The 22,901-nt window shown below is 45.5% G+C and overlaps 3 protein-coding genes across 7 annotated transcripts; 2 read left to right on the top strand and 1 right to left on the bottom strand.

Annotated features, from left to right (window-relative positions):
- The first annotated feature begins 271 nt into the window (after positions 1 to 271).
- LOC109890517 (protein downstream neighbor of son homolog) lies at positions 272 to 4,539 on the top strand. The gene is made up of 8 exons (XM_020482444.2): positions 272 to 857; positions 1,093 to 1,173; positions 1,408 to 1,608; positions 1,758 to 1,936; positions 2,091 to 2,269; positions 2,556 to 2,971; positions 3,139 to 3,339; positions 3,674 to 4,539. Exons 1-8 carry the CDS (start codon positions 435 to 437, stop codon positions 3,809 to 3,811), a joined length of 1,818 nt encoding a protein of 605 aa, XP_020338033.2. The 5' UTR covers positions 272 to 434; the 3' UTR covers positions 3,812 to 4,539.
- Positions 4,540 to 5,079: 540 nt separating this feature from the next.
- On the top strand, positions 5,080 to 11,061 carry LOC109890516 (uncharacterized). 2 transcript variants are annotated; one of them, XM_020482442.2, is made up of 7 exons: positions 5,080 to 5,255; positions 6,782 to 6,854; positions 7,184 to 7,561; positions 7,734 to 8,111; positions 8,659 to 8,766; positions 8,869 to 8,934; positions 9,043 to 11,061. In XM_020482442.2, exons 2-7 carry the CDS (start codon positions 6,809 to 6,811, stop codon positions 9,174 to 9,176), a joined length of 1,110 nt encoding a protein of 369 aa, XP_020338031.1. In that variant the 5' UTR covers positions 5,080 to 5,255; positions 6,782 to 6,808; the 3' UTR covers positions 9,177 to 11,061. The 2 variants fall into 2 exon arrangements, with proteins under 2 accessions (XP_020338031.1, XP_020338030.1); XM_020482441.2 differs by lacking the exon at positions 5,080 to 5,255 and adding an exon at positions 6,373 to 6,531.
- A 52-nt stretch (positions 11,062 to 11,113) lies between these two features.
- On the bottom strand, positions 11,114 to 22,661 carry LOC109890353 (protein SON). 4 transcript variants are annotated; one of them, XR_004209925.1, is made up of 14 exons: positions 22,468 to 22,661; positions 21,071 to 21,138; positions 20,762 to 20,926; positions 18,768 to 20,369; positions 18,206 to 18,624; positions 17,879 to 18,013; positions 16,903 to 17,208; positions 15,737 to 15,847; positions 15,539 to 15,655; positions 13,247 to 13,336; positions 12,531 to 12,678; positions 12,360 to 12,425; positions 12,095 to 12,210; positions 11,114 to 11,961 (listed from the first exon to the last, which is right to left on the bottom strand). XR_004209925.1 is itself a non-coding variant. In XM_031824079.1 (13 exons), exons 1-13 carry the CDS (start codon positions 22,548 to 22,550, stop codon positions 11,779 to 11,781), a joined length of 3,519 nt encoding a protein of 1,172 aa, XP_031679939.1. In that variant the 5' UTR covers positions 22,551 to 22,661; the 3' UTR covers positions 11,114 to 11,778. The 4 variants fall into 4 exon arrangements, 2 of the variants coding, with proteins under 2 accessions (XP_031679939.1, XP_031679940.1); XM_031824079.1 differs by lacking the exon at positions 13,247 to 13,336; XM_031824080.1 differs by lacking the exon at positions 13,247 to 13,336 and having other exon boundaries at positions 11,798 to 11,961; positions 12,115 to 12,210.
- Positions 22,662 to 22,901: the final 240 nt, after the last annotated feature.

Genomic DNA, 22,901 nt, shown 5'->3' with positions numbered 1-22,901 from the left:
AAAATGACATACACATTATATCTTATGGATATATATTTTGTAATAATTAATGAAGCATAACAGGATATAGGATATAACTTTAATGTCTGAAGAAACATAAATTATATTGATTTGTTTTCCCGGCAGATTTAGAGAATCAGTGGCTTTATGCGATGGCAAAATTGGTCTTGCAGTTATAATTCTAACCAGCAGATGGCGCCAAAGCATCTCAATTGTTGTTTGACTCGAAACGCGCCGGCGTAACTTGAAACTCCTCCCCTGAAATTTTAGCGGGACTCTGACGTTCCACTCACGTCGCGCGCTAAATTTGTTTTGTGTTGAAGTAAAATTCAAGGAACAACAATACAGAGGCGTATCGGCCGCACACAACCATTTTAAACGGGTTTCTTCTTGTTGTTTTCGAACCAAACTTGTTTTTACATTATCCTTACAAAATGGCACAACAAGCTGGTTACTCACCTAGTTTCAAAAGACCAGCTGAAATCCTGCGAATGCGGAGGAAGAGAGCCCGCAGCCAGGGTGTCAGTTCTGGCGGCCGAGGCGCGATTGCCAGCCCGTGTGAGGGTGCCTCTATATCCGCTGTTCGACCATTCTCCCCAGGACCCCTGTTCGGCCAGGGTCACTCTGGAGGGGGAGTGAAGCGGAGAAACCCATTTGCTAGCATCGAGAACACCTTCAGCAGCCCAGCGAAGAAGAAAGTCTTTATTTACACTGATGATGACGACGCCGACTCGTCGGATTCTGTGAAGCCGGGCGGCTCTGCAGGAGTGGAGGGAGAGAAGTCACCAACAAGAACGCTGCCATTTAGTGAACGACTTCTCCAGGCAGAAAAACTAAGCAAAGACGTGCCCGGCAAGGTATGGTAGTGGCACACGTTAATACAATAATAACGTGATAAACAATCTAGCTTTCTTTTCCAGCAAAGTACAGTATCTAGCCAACTTGACAGAGGTAACGTTAGTTAGTTAATGCAATGTTAGCCAGCTACTGTACAGTTGTCAAATTGCTTTATCTGTCAAAGCATCGCACCTCATGGTGACTTCACACCGCTGTTTTTGTTCTGATCTTTCGCTCATTTCTCTCTAACAACAGAAACCAACTTCTCTGTCTGAAGACGACTCACAGTTTGAAGATGAGGATTTGTTCCAGGAGGAGAGAACATCCATACTGAAGGTGAGTTCTATTCATTTCTCTATTCTCTTACTCCTTGTGGACATGTCTCCAACTCCATTCTTGGAGAGCTACCAAAAGCCTGTTACAATCATAGCTATCTACATTATAGACAGGCTGTGGAGTAGCTGGTGTGCAGGCTTTTATTCCATCCCATTCAACTATTCATCTCTACAGACTAACGTTAGGGGTTGTTTTGGTATTTTGTGAGTCAACATTTTATCTTGTGTGTGTCAGAGTCCCCAGGCTGGTGCAGTAACCTCCATAGCACCCCCTGTGTGTGTGGAGTACCCTGCAGACTGGAGCCTGAAGACGCATCTCCTTTTCACCTCCCTGCTCCCCTTCTCCTGGGCTGTACAGCCCAGAGCTACAGAGGAGGCCCAGGGTCTTACCCAGCACTGTAGAGGACAGTACACCACTATACCACAGAGTATACAGGTACTGTTATACATGTTACACACAGACACCCCAGTGGCAACCCCAAGGCAAAGGAGTACTGGTACCTGAGGAGCTTTACTAGCAACACAAATATATTGTCCTCAGTCTGTCTCTCACACTCTGATACTCACTTCTCTGTGTTCCTCCAGGACCCTCGGACATCTGCTGAGCTACGATGTGGGTTCCAGCAGTGTCTGCAGTTCTGGCAGCACCCGTCCCTGTCCTGGCTCTCTCTGTTCCCCCGGATAGGAGCAGAGAGAAGCTTCACTGGCAAGAACGTCCCCTGGGCCCAGGACATGGCACTTCAACAGAGCCTCATGAGTGAATGGTGAGTGGGCATCAGAGGGGAGTGTGTTGTCTGTATTATTTCAAAAGCTTTAAATTACCTTAAATTCAACTCCTCTCTACTCTCTCTCTCTCCCTTCTCTCCTTCCCCCTCTTCTCTTTTTCTCTCTCTCTCTCTCTCTCTCTCTCACACACAGGTCAGTGAGTCTGTCCTCCCTATACAGTCTATTGAAGGCCAGACTATGTCCATATTTCTATGTGTGTTCCTACCAGTTCACTGCTCTTTTCAGAGCCTCAGGACTGGCGGGGAACAGCATCATCACTGCACTACTCACCCCAACCACCAGGGGGCTCAGAGAGGCCATGAAGGCTGATGGTGAGCTACAAGATACAGTACATCCTTCAAGTTTATTATGTCATATGCACAGGATACACACATGGTGTTTACAGTCCAACGAAACACTGACCTGCAGGTTCCCTCTCGATAATGTGACAACAGTAAGAAGTAAACAGTAAATCTAATAGAATAAACATTTAGCATTAGTATAAATACAGGAAGTCACTCAACAATATATCATGTAGAAGTTTGTTATTAAACATTTATATATGGATATTCTAATCTTGATAATAAAACATTTTCTGTCAAATACCTGTGGTTGTAGGTATTGAGTTCACACTCCCCCTGCTGGAAGAGAGGAGGAAGAGCAAGGAGCAGGGATCAACTGCACACAACCAGGAGACAGATGGAGAGGAGGAGGAGGAGACACGGTCTGAAGCCAGTGACAAGGAAGATGATGATGATGATGGTGGGTTTTCCTGGCTGACGGAGATGGGAGTGCAGGATAAGATTAAGAAACCAGACAACATCTCCATCAAACTGCACAAAGAGCGCAACTCAGTGTGTTTAGACCACAAACCAGAGTCTGTAGTCTGTGTGTCGGGAACGCACACCTTCACTCTCATCAACTTCCTCATCAACTGTAAGAGCCTGGTGGCAGGGGCTGGATCACAGGCAGGCTTGCCCCCCACCCTACTGGCCCCTACAGCCTTCAGAGGAGCTACGCTACATTCACTCAAGGTGAGACGCACACTGCTGCAGACTGGAACCGTCTGAGCCTTACCTCTCACATTTCAATTTTCAATTTATGAATGGAAATAACAAAAACTAGAAATGGAAAGTTTCAGAAAAAATGTTGCTGTGTGTAACAGAAATTATAAGCATGTTGCCTTGTGTGTAATTGTCAGGCGCGTAGCGTGAACGTGAAGACTCAGGTGCGTGCTGGGTACCAGGACGTGTGCAGTCTAGAGGTGACGGGACCCATAATGCCTCATTCTCTCCACGCCCTGACCCGCATGCTTCGGCCTGCTCAGAGAGGAGGCTTCAGCACCGCGCTCTACACACACGAACCCACCGCTGTCCTCAACACACACACCACCAGGGAACAGGTCAGTCACACACACACGAACCCACCGCTGTCCTCAACACACACACCACCACCATGGAACAGGTCAGTCACACACACACACAAACCCACCGCTGTCCTCAACACACATACCACCACCAGGGAACAGGTCAGACACACACACACACACACACACACACACACAGCTCAACTGTTATCCAAGTCACGACACCACTGTAGCGGACTGGTATAAAGCCTCATCATTTGATCTCCGCAATTCAAAGTTAAATCATAATAAAAAATCCTTTGTACTTGTTTGTATATATCCTTCTCTTCCTCCCTCCTCCTCTTCCTCCCTGCCTCTCTCCCTCTCCCAGGCTGAGCAGGCTGTAGAGCTGGATGGATGTGGTCTTCATCCCAGCACCATTCAGCAGCTCCAGGAGCCCTCTACCTTGGGGAAGTCTCCCCTCAGACAGCTCCATTTGAACAACTACTCCTACACATGGAAGTCCTGAGAGCAACTCACCCTGTCTCTATCAGACTGCCAGGCTGGGTCCCAAATTGCACCCTTTTCTCTTTATAGTGAAATGCTTTTGACCGGAGCCCAATAAAGTAGAACACTATATTGGAAATAGGGTGCCATTTGGGACACAACCTAGGGCCAACATTCCTTTAGTGGACCGTACCATTCCTACACTGCCGTATACTTACTGTCCATATTTGTATGAATAGCCTGTCCACAAACTCCTGGTATGCTGGCAATTGTAGTTTTACTAACCCCCTGTCCTCTGTACTACAACCCAATGACTGATGGGATTTTTAAAAAACATTTATTTGACCTTTATTTAACTAGTCAAGTCAGTTAAGAACAAATTCTTATTTTCAATGATGGCCTAGGAACAGTGGGTTAACTGCCTTGTTCAGGGGCAGAACGGCAGATTTTATTTTACCTTGTCAGCGCAGGGATTCGATCTTGCAACCTTTCGGTTACGAGTCCAACGCGCTAACCAGTATGCTACCTGCCGCGAAATGGACTTCTTGTACATGTAACATTCCTGGATTTGCCATAATGAGATGGATTTGGCTAAAACGGGCTTGTTGTTGATTTTAGACCCTAAGATGTTTTTGTCTTGAACCATTTTTTTAAATGTCTGTTTTAAGAGCTTTTATTTCAACATAATTGTTCAACATATAGTATCTCTACTGGTGACATTTTATTGGATTAAATTCATTTGTCACGTGATTTTTCTGCTTGACTTATTTTTTCACACTTGACTGTTATAAATTTTAACGTCGAAGTCTAAACCTTGAAAGGTTTAGATTTTCTGATTTGTTTTTTATTTTTCCCCTGATTTGCTCTTGAGGAGAATAGTCAGTCACAGTGTGGTGTCTTGGCAGCAGAACCACTGTGCACTGACTCTCCTCCAGCTAGAGTTTCATGTTCCGTTAACGGGAAGCCGATCTGGGCTGCATCCAGGAGAACACAACGTTCTGAAAGCTGCAGATAGAAATGGATTGTATAGAGCTGACCTGATTCCCTTCTACGTGTCAGGCAAGAGCATGTCTATTCTATACTGAACAAAAATGTGAATGCAACTATTTCAAAGAATTTACTGAGTTATAGTTCATATAAGGAAATCAGTCAGTTGAAATAAATTCATTAGGCCCTAATCTATGGATTTCACATGACTGGGAATACAGATATACATCTGTTGGTCACAGATACCTTAAAGGTAGGGGCGTGGATCCGAAAACCAGTCAGTATCTGTGACCACCATTTACCTCATGAAGCGCAACACATCGTTTCATAGAGTTGATCAGGCTGTTGATTGTGCCCTGTGGAATTTTGTCCCACTCTTCGGAGACTGCGAAGTTGCTGCGTATGGGTGGGAACTGGAACATGCTGTTGTACACGTCAATTCAGAGCATCCCAAATATGCTCAAAGAGTGACATGTCTGGTGAGTATGCAGGTCATGGAAGAACTGGGACCTTTTCAGCTTCCAGGAATTGTGTACATGCTGAAACATGAGGTGATGGCATCGATAAAATGCAATTATGTTCGTTGTGCCTGCCCATACCATAACCCCACTGCCACCATGGGGCACAGAGTTCACAACTTTGAAATCAGCAAACCGCTCTGGTGGACATTACTGGAGTCAGCATGCCAATTGCATGCTCCCTCATAACTTAAGACATCTGTGGCATTGTGTGGTGTGACAAAACTGCACATTTTAGAGTGGCCTTTTATTGTCCCCAGTGCAAAGGTGCACCTGTGTAATGATCATGAAGAAATTCTCACTAACAGGGATGTAAACAAATGTGTGCACAATATGAGAGAAATAAGCTTTTTGTGCATATGGAACATTTCTGGGATCTTTTATTTCAGCTCATGAAACATGGGACCAACACTTTACATGTTGCGTTTATATTTTTGTTCAGTGTACATAGTACGTTGCTATAAGAATGTTTTGCAAACGTTTGAGTCCACTGATCTGCATAGCTGCATCTTGATAAGTAAATAGGAGCATAGCTATAGATGAACTACACTCATGTGAAATAGGTGTAAAAGTGAAATGGTGCAAATTGGCTACCTTTACGCACCAGATGTCCAAATTAACAGGATTGATAGAGGGGGTTTATGACCAAACACTGCACTGGATACTATCAATTTATGTTATAATAATCCAAAATTCAGGCTGCCTTGTGTTCATGTAAAGGTTATTATAGTTTTGTGGTTTTATATTCATTTTCTTGTCTCAGTTTTCAGATCCACTTTGCTAGTTTTTATTTAGTTTGTTTTCACAAAAACATTTCTATTTAGTTTTATATTATTTTGTTTCAGTTTTAGTGTTAAACTTACTGTATGCCTCCCAGTCTAAACAGTTTGTGTGCATATTTTATGTCAAGCCAGGGTAAGCCTACACAAAACACAGCGCTCATTTGAAGTCTTTCTAAAATCCCCTATGAGAGAAATTAATGGTGGAAAAACGACTAATTTCCCTGTTTGACCGCCAGGTTTTATGGGTATTATGACACCTCCACCGTGGGGCTCTATAGGGTGGTTGGATTAATATAAATTAAATAATAGCTCATAATGTGAGTCCTGACACAGACATCTGTTTCTCACGGTTAAAAAAAAGAGGACATCCTCTTGCCAATGGCTGAAGTCTAACCCGTGCGCAGACCCGTTTCTTGCGGTTCGTTGTTTAACTCGCCTTGATAACCAGTTATTCGGTAAGGGCACCCTTCACCGTGACTTGTTTTGTTGCAAAAGTTTTAGGCTCGAGAGATCAGCGACATCCACCCGACCCTGAACGGATTATTTTATCGATTTATTGATTGGCTATGAGTGGGATTTAGGCTACATTTCCAATATATTTTGAACACTTTTTTTACCAGACCTAATACCCTTCTAATAACTTATTTGTTTCTTTCCAAATGTATTCTAAAAAATAAAAACTTTATATAATATATTTTTTTATAGGTGTTCAAGGGATAGACATCTTGCAAGATGATTTTTTTAGGCTTCTTGGTGATTTTGACGTCAGTCCAAGCTGGTGAGTTTCTTGAGACCTAAGCTACTACTCTCTCAATCATGTAAAACTCATCAATAAGAATTCTCTATTTTCCAAAAGCTTGTGTCATTATTTGTTTAAAACTAGAGATCTTTGCTATACCTCTGCTCTTTCTGTCATTATCATACAAAGGTATTGGACACAGAAATGGATCTGTAGCATAATGTACATAGGTGTTCTGCCTGTCTGTCTTCCTTTCTGACTAATCATCTATTCACCCCTTTCTCCTTCTCTCACTCCCTCAAACGTTTTCCCATCCTTCATCCCTCTCTCACACGCTGTGTTCTCCATCTGTCCATCCATCCCCCCAGTGTCTGTGCCTACCTTCTCCCCCGTGTATGAGCTGAAGGTGGGGTACGGAGACAATGTCACCCTCCCCTGTAACTTTTCCTCCTACCTGGGCCAGGAGCATGAGGGGGAGGTCCACTGGGAGGCCATGGGGCAGGAGGTGGCCTCTATGGAGGTTGGGAACATCCTTGGTGAGGCCAGATGGGACGACGGGGCCAAGGGGGTGGAGGTCAAAACGATGCTGGGGTTCTCTTCCCGGGTGGAATTCCCCCCAGCAGAGAGGATGAGAGATGGAGACTTCTCTATGACCATCCAGGAGACAGTGCTGAGCGATGAGGAGATGTACGAGTGTATCTGGCTGGGCCGCAAGACCATCTCTACGGTCTGGCTCAAGGTTCAGGGTAAGTCTGTTTTCAGGCTTTCCCATTCAGAGCCGCATTCTGTGGTTGGTGGAGTCGACCAGCGGCCATTTTGGGTGTACCATTTGGAATGTTTGATTATCTTAATTTATGCTTATCACATCCTCTCTCATCCCTCACTCTTTTCTACTACTCTCTATCCATTCTCTCTCAGAGCCCGACCCTCCACGCTCTATCACGCTGTTCAAGGGAAGCCCGGTCACTCTGCCCTGCTACGGTGTCGTCCCCAAGACCCAGCCCACCAGCCAGATCTACGTCCAATGGCTGAAGGACGATGTGGAGATCATGACCCTTAACCCTGGCCCAGACGACAAGGGACCTAAGGAAGAAGACCTCCGTTTCTCTCTCCCACCCAACAACCTGCTGGAGAATGGTGACCTGTCCTTGTTTATCTACAAGACGGAGCTCAAAGACCAGGGTGTCTATCGCTGCTTCTACAAGTCCAGGGGCTTCGAGGACCCTAAGAGTGGGATACCAGAGGGTGTCTCTCTCACCATCCTAGATCCATACACTGACTTATATAACTTAACAGGTAGGCCTACACACACTGACCTATATAATTTAACATATAGGCCTACACACACTGACTTATATAACTTAACAGGTAGGACTACACACACTGACCTATATAATTTAACATGTAGGCCTACACACACTGACTTATATAACCTAACAGGTAGGCCTACACAGACTGACCTATATAACTTAACACGTAGGCCTACACACACTGACCTATATAACTTAACAGGTAGGCCTACACAGACTGACCTATATAACTTAACAGGTAGGCCTACACACACTGACCTATATAACTTAACAGGTAGGCCTTCACACACTGACCTATATAACTTAACATGTAGGCCTACACAGACTGACCTATATAACTTAACAGGTAGGCCTACACACACTGACCTATATAACTTAACAGGTAGGCCTACACACACTGACCTATATAACTTAACAGGTAGGCCTACACACACTGATTGACATTGAGTTTGTTCTTTCATTTGTGCTCCTTGTTTTTGAATGTGAGCGCTAGTAGCATAGATTTTTCAGTGTTTTTCCCTTTTGTAACACAGGAACAGAGAATGTCACCAGTAGCTCAGACTTCAGTGGGACTAGCGGTGACAGTGAGAACCCAATAACATTCTTCACTTTGGTGACCCAAGAAAAGGAGGATATGCAAGGTACTGTACAGGTGTTGCAACGTTTGAAAGCTATGCTTATTTTTACTTATTGTTTTCGTTATTGCTGGGACATACTGGTAAAATGTCAATACATCATTACAGTGACATCATCTGAGCCAATACTAGTGCAGACAGAGATGACACCATCATCACCTGACACAACCTTCGGTGAGTGCTATGTTCTAAATGTTTTAGAAGTACTGTAGATTAATGTTGGAAGACGTAGTCAATGTTACCGTGCCCCCCTATTCTCCCTCTTCCCTCCTCCTTGCCCAGAGGATCCAGAAGACGTGTTGGCAGTGTGGGCAAAGACCCTTCCGGTAGTGCGTATCGGGATAATCTCCGGGGTTCTGCTGGTTACAGCTCTGATCTTCTTCCCTCTGCTGGCTCTCAACAAGATCCCATCCTAGACCCACATTAGGAAGAGAGGGTAGACGCAAGGGTTAGGGCAAGGTCATTCAATTATGGTTCTGGAGGGCTGAAAAACATTGTTTTCATTCTCTTTTAATCAGACTGATTCAGATTTGGGTCTATCTGGTGACTCTTGGCCAGTCAATTACATCAAATGATAATTCATTCAGGACTAGTAACTTTTTAAAGTGTATACAGTGCATTCGTAAAGTATTCAGACCCTTTTGATTTTTCCACATTTTGTTACTTATTCTAAAATATATTACATAATTTTTTTTCTTTCATCAATCTACACACAATACCCCATTATGACAAATTGAAAACAGGTTTTGAGACATTTTTGCAAATGTATAAAAAACCCAGAAATAGCTTATTTATTACATAAGTATTCAGACCCTTTGGGATGAGACTCGAAATTGAGCTCAGGTCTATAAGGTCCCACAGTTGACAGTGCATGTCAGAGCAAAAACAAAGCCATGTGGTCGAAGGAATTGTCCGTAGAGCTTTGAAACCGGATTGTATCGAGGCACATTGTACCAACAAATGTCTGCAGCATTGAAGGTCCCCAAGAACACAGTGGCCTCCATCATTCTTAAACGTAAGAAGTTTGGAACCACTAAGACACTTCCTAGAGCTGACCTCCCGGCCAAACTGAGCAATCGGGGGAGAAGGGCCTTAGTCAGGGAGGTGACCAAGAACCCGATGGTCATTCTGACAGAGTTCCTCTGTGGAGATGGGAGAACCATCAGGAAGTACAACCATCTCTGCAGCATTCCACCAATCAGGCCTTTATGGTAGTGGTCAGACCGAAGCCACTTCTCAGTAAAAGGCACATGACAGCTCACTTCGAGTTTGACAAAAGGCACCTAAAGGACTCTGACCATGAGATACAAGATAATCTTGTCTGATGAAACCAAGATTGAACTATTTGGCCTGAATGCCAAGTGTCAGATCTGGAGGAAACCTGGAACCATCCGTACGGTGAAGCATTGTAGTGGAAGCATCATGGTGGGGGGATGTTTTTCAGCAGCAGGGACTGGGAGACTAGTCAGGATCGAGGGAAAGATGAACAGTGCAAAGTACAGAGAGATCCTTGATGCAAACCTGCTCCAGAGCACTCAGGACCTCAAACTAGGGTGAAGGTTCACCTTCCAACAGGACAACACAGGCATGGCTTCGGGGAACAAGTCTGTGAATGTCCTTCAGTGGCCCAGCCAGAGCCCGGACTTGAACCCAATCTAACATATCTGTTGAGGCCTGAAAATAGCTGTGCAGCGACACTCCCCATCCAACCTGACAGAGCTTGAGAGGATCTGCAGAGAAGAATGGGAGAAACTCCCCAAATACGTTTATGCCAAGCTTTTTGCTTTGTCATTATGGGGTATTGTGTATAGATTGATAAGGGGAAGAAAAACAAATGAATCCATTTTAGAATAAGGCTGCAACATAACAAAATACAATTGCACTGTATGTGTGAATAGTCAGAAAATACTACATTATCTTAGCCACATTACAGCTACAGCCTCTATGCATTTGTCCTCTGCGATGCTGGCTCAACCACATATCTGAGCTGCCAGTGAGAAGTCAGATCGTTTGATGATGTCTGCACTGCTACGTCCGCTGAATGCTTTGGAGGTTGTGTATTGGAATGTGGGATTGGACTCAAGGCCTCAGATGAACCCTTCTATGCTCTGTCCATATATAGTATTCCTATTAATAGCTGTCCCTGCACCAGGAAATATGTTTATTGCTACAAGTGCTGGAAGGATGACGAGGGCGGGGAGACCGTCTTCAAATACTGAACTGCACCGTTTGAAAACACAGTATTGGATGTACAATAAACGTGTGTTGTGAGCGCATGGCAAATAAACATGGGAAAAGACACGTTCTCGTCTGTATAAACAACATGGGAAAATGTACTTTAGGCACACAGTGAAAGGATGGTATCATTTAATTAATCAGATAAAAACATTTTTATTTTGGTATTCCAGACCATAACGGTTACCCACATCTCTTCGCTTTCAGCTAACACTTTACAATTGTTTTTATACAGACATGGTAAATAACGCTACCAACAAAAGCGGACTGAGAAAGCTCAACTTAAGACAGTAGTAAATGAATCTGTCCAAAATGAGAGAACTATCAAGTGTGAGTCACTTTGAAAATGAATGTTCCAAATGGGTAACATTTGATATTGACAATTTGGTCACGAGGAGAATAGTGGGGTTTTTCCCAAATGCGTTAACACTATGAACTGCTTCTTGAAAACATCATTTGAGCTTCAACACATAAGATAAACATTCAAAGTACGATTTTTTAAAAACGGAGTTACGGAACCGTTTTAAAATATCAGTAAGTTTATTTTGCTTCCAGAGTAACACCATCTCCTAGTGTTGACCATTAGGCAGCAGATACAGCTCTTCTGAATGCTTGTGGTGTGTAGGCCCAAAACATTATAAGACTTGATACAACGGACATTCCAATACAAATCATCGTTCCCTGGCGGGTGACTTCAAATTCTATATGTCCTTTTCAGCCAGAAGGGTCTGCGACTCAAGTGTGCGAGCGCTGTATCTCAGTCCGAGTGTGTTTCACTGTGTGTTAGACGTTGGAGGAGAACAGTGGGCCAGTGGTAGCAGTGGTGAACACAGGCCCTGTATAAAGCCCGGTGTCCCCTGACACCTCTCCCATGGCCTGCAGAGCCACCGTAGCAGCCATGGCTTTGGCATGCTTCTTATTGGGACTGGCTGACGCAGGCTGGAAGTCTTGACCATTTACCACCACCTGGGGTACAGAGAGAGAGGAAGAAAGGGGATGAGAGAGGAAAGAGGTTAACACACAAACCATCTGACAAAGTCAGCCATAAACTAACAAACAAACCCATGCAAACACACAGGCTTATAGCGCGTATCCACACCTTGAAAAGGAAGTTCTTGCGGTGGTCTGGGCCACTGTGGGTCACCATAACAAACTCTGGAGGAATCCACTTCTTCTTGTTGCACATCTCCATCAGAGCAGACACTGGGTGCTTACCTGGGGGGGGGGGGGGGGGGGGGGGCAGATGGTCAATACATTCAGTAAATCAATACAATTCTAATTTATTGATTCTATAGCACAAAAAAAAAAATGCAATATTGGTAAATTGAGTGAGAGTTAAAATCTTGTGTGTGTGTTGTACTCACCCAGTAGATCCTTCATCACAACCATACCGCCCGACTTCTGAGTCTTCTCTCCCTCAGCCACCAGACCTATGGTCAGATTATACACACATTATTAATCATCATCAATAGCCTTCTGGAATAATATTGCGATGCATAATGTTTTGGTGGAAAGCATGGGTCACTTCATTTCACCTTTGCGGTCGGTCTTGAAGTCGATTATGATTGGCTCGACAGTGCCCTCGCGGTGTCGCCCTAGCCCCTCCCCCGTCCGCCATCCCATCTTCCTCATGAGAAACTCCCCTACTCCTCCCGACACCGGGGCTGCTCGTAAGAACTGGTCCTACAGAGAGAGAGAGAGAGAGAGAGCGGCAGGAGAGAAGGGAGGGAGAAAGAAGAGAATAACAGAAGAGAGAACCATGGAGTGAGGAGGAAGAGGGAGAGAATGAAGAGGAAGAGGCAGAGGCGAAAGCAGATAATTAGTTTCTACCTTGAAAACATCTCAACCACCTCATCCAGTCACACCACTGTCACAGTCAGACTTGAGTTAGAGACTACCTTCAGGACAACTCACATGCCTCTGGATAACAGTGAGTGTGTGCATGTGTGTTACTCTGTCTGTAGTAACCTCTACCCCTATGTGAAACACTAGAAATAACTGTGGTGGCAGCTTTTGAAAATCGTGTGTTTGAGAGAACAAAACACATTAAGAATACAGATGAAATTAAATAAATTCTGTGGTGAAACTCAAGATACAGCCAAGAGACATTTCTTCACACATTATACCACATGTAGGTAAATAAGAGGGCGATGTGCCTTGACACCTCATTTCTTTCTCTCACACACACATTTTCTCTCACACACACACGGTTACACAAGATGTATAGTAAGGCGCTGTGTGGTGTACGTACCTAGCCCCTCATCACCGGCCCAGCATCAGACAGGAAATGAGGGGGGCCTGACTGTGGCCATGGCAACAAGGACAGCTACAAGGACTGACCCTGAAACAAGTGTCCAATACACAGAGAGGTGAAAGTTCACAGGTCACCCCTGTGAACCCACACCTCTCTCCCTCTGCTCCAATCCAGACCCCTCTTATCGACCCCCTTCCTCGGGCTGCCCCAAGGACTGGGAGGAAGTTGCCCCTAGACACCTAGGTCAGCTTGGAGTTATGATTTGCGAAAGGGAAGCTGATCCTAGATCTGTGACTAGGAGCAACTTCTGACCGCAGCCTCCCCCAGGGCAAGGGAAAGAGCACAGGCATGTCCATGGACACCTGTGACTAGCCTAGGTCCCTCAGAACAGAGTTCTCCCTCAGGCAGTGGTCTCCAATTGTGGTCCTGGAGCTAATAAGCAGGTTTTTGTTATAGCCCTAACCTATACGACTATGCTGGGATGGAACAAAATCCTGCACAGCCTGGACTAGGGTTGGAGACCACTGACTGGTCTAAAACTAGACCCCGCTCATCTACTGGGAAACAGAATGCACCAGGACTGGTTGCTGGGGGCACCCAACAACCACACAAACAACACAGTCCATATGCTGGTAATGCTAGCGTGCTGTAAATCAATGTTAGCTGCTGCAATGCTAGCGTGCTGTAAATCAATGTTAGCTGCTGCAATGCTAGCGTGCTGTAAATCAATGTTAGCTGCTGTAATGCTAGCAAAATGCATGTCACTAACATTAGTATGATCAATGCACTCTCATCCCTATATCACGTCTCTGAACATGTCCATGACATCTGCCAATAGCATCTGCATGTGAAGGACGTGTCGTATTAAATGAAGAATGAACTCAGCAGATCCATCACTCTCTCTATAGCTAAATGTGACAATGTGTTACTTAACCAGAGAAAGAGAGATTCCTCAGGATGTGTCGTTTAAAACAGTAGCCCCTTGTGTGTTTACAGAGCTCAGGAAGGTATAGGGTACAGTTACACCCACTGGCTTCAAACAGCCCACTATAGAAATGCTACAGGGTAGGAGGGTTCAGACTGGGTCCATAGACAGAGAAACAAACGACTATGGTTATCTCTGGGCCTGATGACATTCTGTGTGACTGGGTGTGGGGGAGTGATAGGGAGACACTGCATTAGGGAGACAGCGTGACGGTAGAGACTAAAGTAACCTGTCTTAGGGTGCATCTGAATAGTCTAAAGTCACTTCCTCACCTAACGTCCCCAACCATATCTGACCTGATCTGAAAAGGCAGGATAAGTAAAATAAGTGCTTTTCCCTTTCCCCTGTTCTGAGATCAGTGTGAATCCAAGGAAAGAGACGAGGAAGCAACTTTAGACTACTGAGACGGACCCATAATCTCTGCCTTGCCCTGGGGTGCTAGAGGACAAGGGGGGGGTTCTGGGGTCTGCAGACTTACTTCCAGCTCTCCTCTTCCTCCCCTCCCTCCCTCTTTCATTCTCCAAGTCCCTATTCCGACTCCGAGGGGGACTCTATTTAGTGCACAGACCAGAGCACCACTAGTAGACGGGTGTCAGACCAGCGCACCACTAGTAGACGGGTGCCAGTACTGCATTTGCACCTGCTTTGGTAAGAATGTCACATGTAAGGAATCTGCATCACTACCCTTAACATGGTGTACCCACTTCACAGGAAATGTAATTAGTCAGAATGTGTGTGTGTGTTGCGGGGGGTGATTGAAGTGCAGGGAGATTTTTGTTCATCTCTGTATGTCAGATTAAAGATTAAGGTCTGGGTTCATCATGTTACCACTGTTACAAACTGCAGTGCAAATATCAGGCAACATAAACAAGAGGCTTCCTTCACCGCCAGAGCAGCTTTTTCTGACGCAGACAGAAACACACAATACAGACAGATGCTCACTCACACACACATCAGTAAACTATGTGCATTAGCGCTGACAAGGGTTGCCATGGAAGCAGTGGACCCCACGTTTCGGGGCCGTTACATCTGACCTGGATTTCTCTGAGTAACAGTGGAACTACTCCATTCTAACCCAGTGTGTTCTTCATCAACAGAACACTTGTCAAACTAAATACAGTATATGTCTCTGGCTCTATGCGTACAGCCATTCAGTTATTTGATTAGGGCTGGGTGGTAATTAGGGAGCAGGCTGAGGAAGGTGTGTGAAGTGGGTACACCAGTGGGCATGGGCGATCCAGACACCTGTAGGGTAGTGGGGTGGTATGTTTGGGGTGGGGAGCAGGTAAGACAGTGGACGGTACCTTTTTAATCCAGGCCTGTGGTCCGCTGTTGGACAGCTCCTCTGAGCTGAGCACCGTTGCTCCAGTAGAACCTGTAAACAGACCAGGGATGGTGTTGGACTGGGCCCATGCATCCACCTAACAGAGAGGAAGGTTTAGTGTGTGAGAAAGGAGGTGGAAAGAGCGTACATTATGCTTCTACGAACACCTGTTGTTTACCTGTTCCTGAGCACGGCTGAGCATGCAGATGGCGCTGATGTCGTACGGGTTCTCAGCCAGACGCTTCTGGGCCTTCATCCTCTCACCGACTGCCTGGGTGATGTCTACAGGCTACAGGGGGAGACACAGGAGTCAGCGCCACACACACACACACACACACACACACACATCATTCATGCAAAAACACAATACTACACACACACACATACACACCCCAGTGAACAGCCGGTAAAACGAATAAGGAAAATCCATTCACCATACAAGAAAGAAATCTAGACTTATTCCATGAGACCTAGATCAGTTGTTATATGAAACTACTTACATCTATGTAGTCGTCAGTATTTGTATATTTATTTTTTTGAGTCGTCAGTATTAGTACAGTTGTACACCCCCCCAAAAAATAAAACGCAACCTGTGGAATTTCAGCCAGCTTTGTTTAATAACAGTTGCATCAAATACAAAAAAAGCACAAATTAACAGCAAGGTCACAGATGACGTCACCTGATTTCTCATTGGTCTGCCCATCTGACGATTGATGACTGATCGATAACTCAATTCTAAACCACTTGTCATCGCCTGGGAGTCAGATTATTAAATGGTATTGCTCTGAGATTTGATAGGTCAAATAATGCCCTTGATTGTACATTCAATTTGGAATTGGTGGGGAGGAGGGTCAGTGTTTACATGCTGCCCTCAAACAGCTATTCCAGCTAAACCCAGTCAATGCTGCTATAGGGTCAGATGAGGAGCACAGGTATGGCATTCTAACTAAACTCACCATACCATCTAAACCAGTGGTTCCCATATATTTTTCATCCTGCTGGGCATGACAACCCACCTAAGGCTTTGGACTTTTCTACTTTCAAATCAACCACACCAATGTTTCTAGCTACTTTGTGTAACAATAGAACCTGGTCTCAAACTACATCCCAATAGGAATCAGCAGTGACCTACCATTTCGGAAACCACTGATCCAAACCACTACATGTGGTAAAACACTGGGTTAAAACTAAAATCCAAAAATAAATCACATTTTTAACACGTATGATTTTGAAATGCATATCTCAACTCACTTTCTCTCCCTCCTACACGACAACTCTCCTAAAACCCCCTCATCTCTCTTAGTGTCACCTTACCCCCTCCTCCCCCTCCCCTCCGTATCCCACCTGTAGCGGCGGCTCCGGGAACACACTATCACTCTCCTTGACGACCGCCGGCTCCTCCGTTGCCACGGACACCGCAGACAATGGCGCATCCCCAGGCGAAGTTTCCTTGGCAGCCGTTGCCAATGCCTTGGTCGCCGCCACCTTGGCCTTTTCCGCCTTCTTGTCGACGGTCACCCACTCTCCGTAAGCCCCTCCCCCGTCGCCCTCCTTCTTCCTGTGCTGGGAGCCCGACGACACGGGGAACTCCTTGGCGAACGCCGCCTCGCTCCGAACCACCAACGCCGGAGATGGACGCACGGATGCGTTCTGAGAGAGGAGGAGGGGCAGCACAGGAGTAGGAGGGGCGAGGGGAGGGGGGGGGGATTACTGTTAAAAAAATGGGAGGGAAAAAAATATAAAAAGACAAAGAGGTGTGTTTCAACAAGGGGAATGGTTGAAGAGGAATGGCTGGTTATCATAGCAGTTATTGGGCCCAGTCTCAATCAGGAGGATTTATCTCCAGTGCACTTCAACCAGCAAACTTCCATCACATGACTGAGGTCTCCTTGGGATGGAAGTTTGTGGGAAAGTGCAAAAGAGTATAAATCTACCTGGTTTGGTTCTGGGCCCAAGGAGGCTTGCTGTCTGCTTTGCCCATTGCCTATGTTGGCTCAATGGGAAAACATTTTACAACATATCATACTGGTTATGTGGCAGCAATAGAAACAGCTCTTAACATCAGCCCAGGGCAAAACAGACAGCATACTGCAGTTCACTTCAACCATTCACCCAGTTAGGCACATCTCTTCAGTCCCACATAGTATCTAAACAGTAACTAGCCTTTAACTATGTTCAAACAGTAACTATGTTCTGAAAATTACATATCAGTTCAAACTGCCTCAATACATTGTTTATTAATAAGTAAATGTTTAAGCTCAAAATGTACTGTATATTAATGAGAGACATGATGCTGTGTGTGTGTGTTCCATGTTCTTACATTGAGGCTGAAGGAGATGCCCTTGACCTCCCTCAGGGCGGCTCGTCCAAACGGTTTGCCGTCGTCCTCGTCGTCAGATATACGGGGTTCAGCGAGGGCCAGCTCCCCTCCCTTCTCCACAATCTTCTTACACTTCTACAGAAACACACAGGACACAGCTAGAGGGTCAGTGTTTCCATTTCCACATACAATTTCATGTCTAAGATCTGTGTTTTATTATGAAAAGGATGCAGGACTAAATTTTGCACCAGGACAAATGCTTAGTAAATGTTCTCCAAAGCATATTATTACATGATTGTCATCATCATGACATTGAAGAGCACTTACGTCAGTGAACTCCTTGATGCTGATGCTGTTTGCCTGCTTGGCCACCTTCCTCTTCACATCCTCGATGGTGGCCATGTTGGGCTGGGGGGGACCTGGCGGGGGCTTGTTGGTGATGCTGGGGAGCGGGGCCATCTGGTGCATGGAGGCCATAGATCCCATACTGGCCAGGGCAGCAGTCATTGTGGCAGCCGTCATGCTAGCCATAGCTGCATTCATGGTCATGCTCATAGGCATGTTCATAGACATGTTCATGGGCATGTTCATATTCATGGGCATGGAGAAGGACATGGGGTTGTTGGGGCTGGGTAAAGGCAGCTGGAGGACCGCTTTGGGTCGCAGGCTCTCTGGGATGGGTATCCCGGCCTTGGCACACATGGCGGCTGCATTAGCCTTAGCAATCTCCAGTAACTGGTCTTTATCTGTGAGGGGGGATGAGGAACACATCACAAACTTGCATTGCGACTTACTGTACACCGGTGTTTTTGTCAAGTTACCATTGGGGAAAAAAAGTTATTCAATTCAAATATATTGATCATTCAAAAGAATGTAATGACATGCTTACCCAGCTCTGTAAGTCGTGGCGGGCTTTTGCTGGTGTCGCGGTTGTTGCGTGCCGGAGACCTCTTCTTGCGGAGGATAAGGACTGGGGAGTGGCTTGGCTCACGCTTCCAGCGGTCCCTCTGGCTCAGCTGGTGGCTGCCGAATGCACCCCTACCCCTCCGCCGCGAACCGGAGCGTGACCTTGACCTCTTTGACCTCCGAGCAGGAGACCGTGACTTGGACCGTTTCCTTTTCGGTGACCTAGACTTTGAGCGCTTGTTCCGCGTTCTGGACTTGGACCGTGATTTCTTCTTTCTCGTCCCGGACTTTGAGCGAGACTTCTTCCTCCGAGACGGCGTCCTGGACTTCCTCTTGCGGCTTGGCGACGAGGACCTCGATTTCCTTTTCCTCCCTGGAGACTTGGATCTGGACCTCCTCTTCTTGGAGGACTTTGCATCAGAGCGTTTCTTCTGACCAGGAGACTTTGACCTCGACTTTTTCCTCTTTGAAGGAGACCTGGACTTTGAAGATTCTCCTTCCTTCTCTGTCGTCTCTGCCTCTCCAGATGTTGGCTGTGGTTTAGGTTCAGGTGAGGCAGGCAGCTCTTCACCCTGAGGTGTCACCTTGTCTCCTCCACCAGCATCCGTTTTGGGGGGTAAGGAATCTACAGAGCCATCCAAGGTTTCTGAAGTAACAGGTCCATCCGATTCCCCTGGCTCACCAGTTGGCTGGCAGCTGTGGTTAGGATCAGAGGCTGACGTTGACTGGTGGTCAGTGGAGGCCTCATGCTGCTCACCTGAAGGCACCTCGGGAGGAATAGGGCACTTCTGTGGAGACGGCAGACATTCTGAGGGCTGGGAGGAAACGGCTGGCTCTCCCTTACTGCTGTCGCCTAAGAAGGGTATTGGCTTCCACCCTCCTCCAGAGGCGGCGGCCACATTGACAACACCCTCAATGCTGCTTTCCGAAGCTAGGGCTGGCGGATCGATAGGAACCATTACGTTTTCGTCTTTCACAGCAGACTCATCTTCAGCCAGGGCAGCAGAGGGATCCTTCTCGGCCGATTGGCTGTCTCTTGAGGCAGACCTGGATTTGGATTTGTCGTTTCTGGAAGGAGAGGGAGATCCTGAACTCATCTCTCGGTGACTCGACTGAGATCTCGTCTTAGATTTCGATCGCCTTCTGGATCTCGATCTAGACCGTCTGTCTTTCTTCAAGATCACGAGGGACCTTGACCGGGTTCTCCTGCCTCTCCTGGCAGACCCAGACCTTCTAGAATGTGACCCGGACCTCCGGTGCCGTGATCTGGAACGTGTGTGTCCGCCACGTCTTCTACCGGACCTCGATCTGGATCTCCCTCTCCTGTCCCTGGATCTGGACCTGCGCTTGCCTGAACGAGACCGTGAGCATCTGGAGGAGGACTTTTCCGGACACTTCTCCTCTAGTTTAGGGATGATATCAGGCAGATCCTGAGGTTTGCTCTCCTTGTTCCCAGGCTGAGGCTTCGACTCAGACTCCGACCCAGATGAGCTGTTGGACTTGTCACCATCTTTCTTCTGCTTTTTTTTCTTCTTCTTCCCAGAATGTCGTTTATGCCGCTTGGATCTCCCGTCATCCTCTTCCCCTGTGGAATTAATGACAATATTTTAGAAATTAATCATCATGACATTTGACTCAATGGTGCAATATGTAGAAATTGACATTACCTGGTTGCTAAAAATTCTGTTTGTGACAAAAAGCAACATTTTGTGTAGAGAATCTCTGTACCATCTAGCTAAACTGCTGTGAAATATATTTTCAATAACCAAAAACATTGTAAAATGACATAAACAGATCTACAATCAAACTTGCGTTCAATGAGAATGACAGATCTAGAACTCACATTTCAATGTGAATTGCGTCGTGCACAAAGCTACATAATAGACCTTTAAGTGGTCTGCTGATTATTAACATCAAACTGAAAAGGTCCACCACTGCTGTTATGCATGTGCTTAGTAGTATCTTGAGACTACTTACCAGTCTTTGCCTTGTCTCCATCAGAGTCTGCTGCTGATTCTGAGCCGCTCTCTTTCTCTTCCTTACGTTTCTTCTTTTTGCTTTTGTGTTTCTTGTGTTTCTTGTGCTTCTTGTGTTTCTTTTGTGGGACATCACCCTCTTCCTTATTGGCTACACCATCTTTATCTGCATAAATAATACAGTACATTTCAATTTAATTTGAAATATATGCTTTCACCTGATCAAAACTGTAGTATCAGTGCAAATACAGGGAAGGAGAAGAGAGAATATCACTTTGGACTATTGAGATACAGCCCTTGTGTTACTGACCTTGTGTGTTGTTGATCCCATCTGCTCCTTCTGCAGTTTTACCATTGGGATGGCCTTCATCTGTCAGACTTAATAGAGGGAATGCAGGTATGAGATGACACCTGTACTTGAACTTACAGTAGGTTCACTCAACTTTCTTATCAGCAAGGGTCTTGGTTTTTAACATGGCACAACGAATGGACAATATATATAAGTATGTATGAGCTTGAATGATTAAAGTAGTCTACATAATAACTGACGGGGCTTGTACATAAGCATTTCACTGAAAGGTCTACTACACCTGTTGTATTCGGCTCATGTCACTGACAAAAATAAAATGTGATTTGACATGCGAGGTAGGGGTGGGTATAATTTGTGGAACGTTCCAACAGGAATCTGTTCTAGAAACTTCGTAAATAAGGTTGCCAACAACAACGCATACAAAATTGTATAGCGGCAGAATCAGATACCGGGTAGGGAGTGGGCTATTTCACTAAATGTGTCACTCACCACGTTTATTCCGAAAAATGTCTGTCTTCACTCTGTTAGCCTATGGACAAACATTAAGAATAAGCTACGTGGTGGGTTGATGTCTATTTGGCAGCTAGTTAGCTAGGTGAATTGATCATTCTTTGTATGCGGTGTTTGTTGGCAACCTTGTACTTTACGACGTTTTTGGAACAGATTCCTGTTGCAACGTTACACAAATTATACTCACCCTGCGAGGTGGCTACTGTTAGTGAAAACGCTGTTCATGTTTGGGTAAGTACTGTCTGTCTTTGCCTCTGTCTGTTATAAACTGTCGGTGTAGAGAGGTGGCCACTGTTAGTTATTTAGCGTTAACCTCAAATTAGAACGTGACTGTGTAACGTAATAACTCACAAGACATAACTAAGTCCCCGGCATTGCTTTTGACATAACAGTTAGTTAGCTAAATTTAAAATCCGGGTAATCCAAAATGCGTGTGTGTAAATTATGTGTATTGCCTTTGCACACTGTGACTCTGTCAAACCAACGTTTTGGGGGAGTTCTAGCAAAGAGATCGCGTCCTGGTAAACTGCTAACGTTGGCTTTTTAGCAATCCACATTTAGCATGATTAGCTAGCTAGGAAGGTGCGTAGTGCTTACAAGCCCTGTACCTGGTGCCACGTTAGCTACCTGGTTTGCTTGAACCCAATAACCACAGTATAATAATCTTTGCAAGAACCAACCCAGGAGACTACCGTGTTATTAGTCAGGTAGTTAGCTAGCTAGCTAAATACGTTGTAGCCACAGCAACTGCCTGCCTTGCACACTTTGTACTGCCGGACACGCAAGCTAGCTAACCTTGTAGGCCAGCACAGAAAATTATACATTTCTCAAATTGCCCGAACAAACTATTCATGCCAGTAATGTAGGCTGTATAAAAACATATTTACATGATATCTTGACTCTCATCTTCAATTTCTTTTATCTTATTTACTACGAAATCGCGAAAAATTTGCTCGATGTTGGCCGCCATGTCTTTGGTAATCCCTCAAAGTGTTTTCCGCGGCGCCCGTTCAGCGCATGTGCAGCAGCATAGACCGACACCGGACGTTGGTTGCAACCCATCTCACATCGACAGACTAAAAACGCTGTTCATGTTTGGGTGCGTACTGTCTTTGCCTCTGTCTGGTATAAACTGTCGGTGTAGTGAAGCACTTCGTTTATCTATTGGTCTCACTTTTGTAGTTTTCCTCAAGCTAACTGTTTTCTCGAAGCATTTTTGTTCATATAGACAGGCAGTAGATAGTAGTCTAGCCTATTGTATCATTTATGACTACCTGCCATACAGGAGTGTCTCATTCATAAGCGTGGACAAAGATTATAC

The sequence above is a fragment of the Oncorhynchus kisutch genome, linkage group LG5 (assembly GCF_002021735.2).
Source record: "Oncorhynchus kisutch isolate 150728-3 linkage group LG5, Okis_V2, whole genome shotgun sequence".
NCBI lineage: Eukaryota > Metazoa > Chordata > Actinopteri > Salmoniformes > Salmonidae > Oncorhynchus > Oncorhynchus kisutch.
This window is presented reverse-complemented; position numbering and strand designations above follow the sequence as displayed.

Bases quoted from the DNA above. Each gene is read 5' to 3' on its own strand.
- LOC109890517 (XM_020482444.2), top strand. From the start codon at position 435: ATGGCACAACAAGCTGGTTACTCACCTAGTTTCAAAAGACCAGCTGAA. The intron at 1,937-2,090 runs GTGAGTGGGCAT...TCTCACACACAG, and splicing joins CAGAGCCTCATGAGTGAATG to GTCAGTGAGTCTGTCCTCCC. The intron at 2,270-2,555 runs GTGAGCTACAAG...CTGTGGTTGTAG, and splicing joins AGAGGCCATGAAGGCTGATG to GTATTGAGTTCACACTCCCC.
- LOC109890516 (XM_020482442.2), top strand. From the start codon at position 6,809: ATGATTTTTTTAGGCTTCTTGGTGATTTTGACGTCAGTCCAAGCTG. The intron at 7,562-7,733 runs GTAAGTCTGTTT...ATTCTCTCTCAG, and splicing joins GGTCTGGCTCAAGGTTCAGG to AGCCCGACCCTCCACGCTCT. The intron at 8,767-8,868 runs GTACTGTACAGG...ACATCATTACAG, and splicing joins AGAAAAGGAGGATATGCAAG to TGACATCATCTGAGCCAATA.
- LOC109890353 (XM_031824079.1), bottom strand. From the start codon at position 22,550: ATGGCGGCCAACATCGAGCAAATTTTTCGCGATTTCGTAGTAAATAAG. The intron at 17,209-17,878 runs GTAAGAACATGG...CTCCTCTCTCAG, and splicing joins GCATCTCCTTCAGCCTCAAT to AACGCATCCGTGCGTCCATC. The intron at 15,656-15,736 runs GTAAACAACAGG...CCTCTCTGTTAG, and splicing joins TCAGCCGTGCTCAGGAACAG to GTGGATGCATGGGCCCAGTC.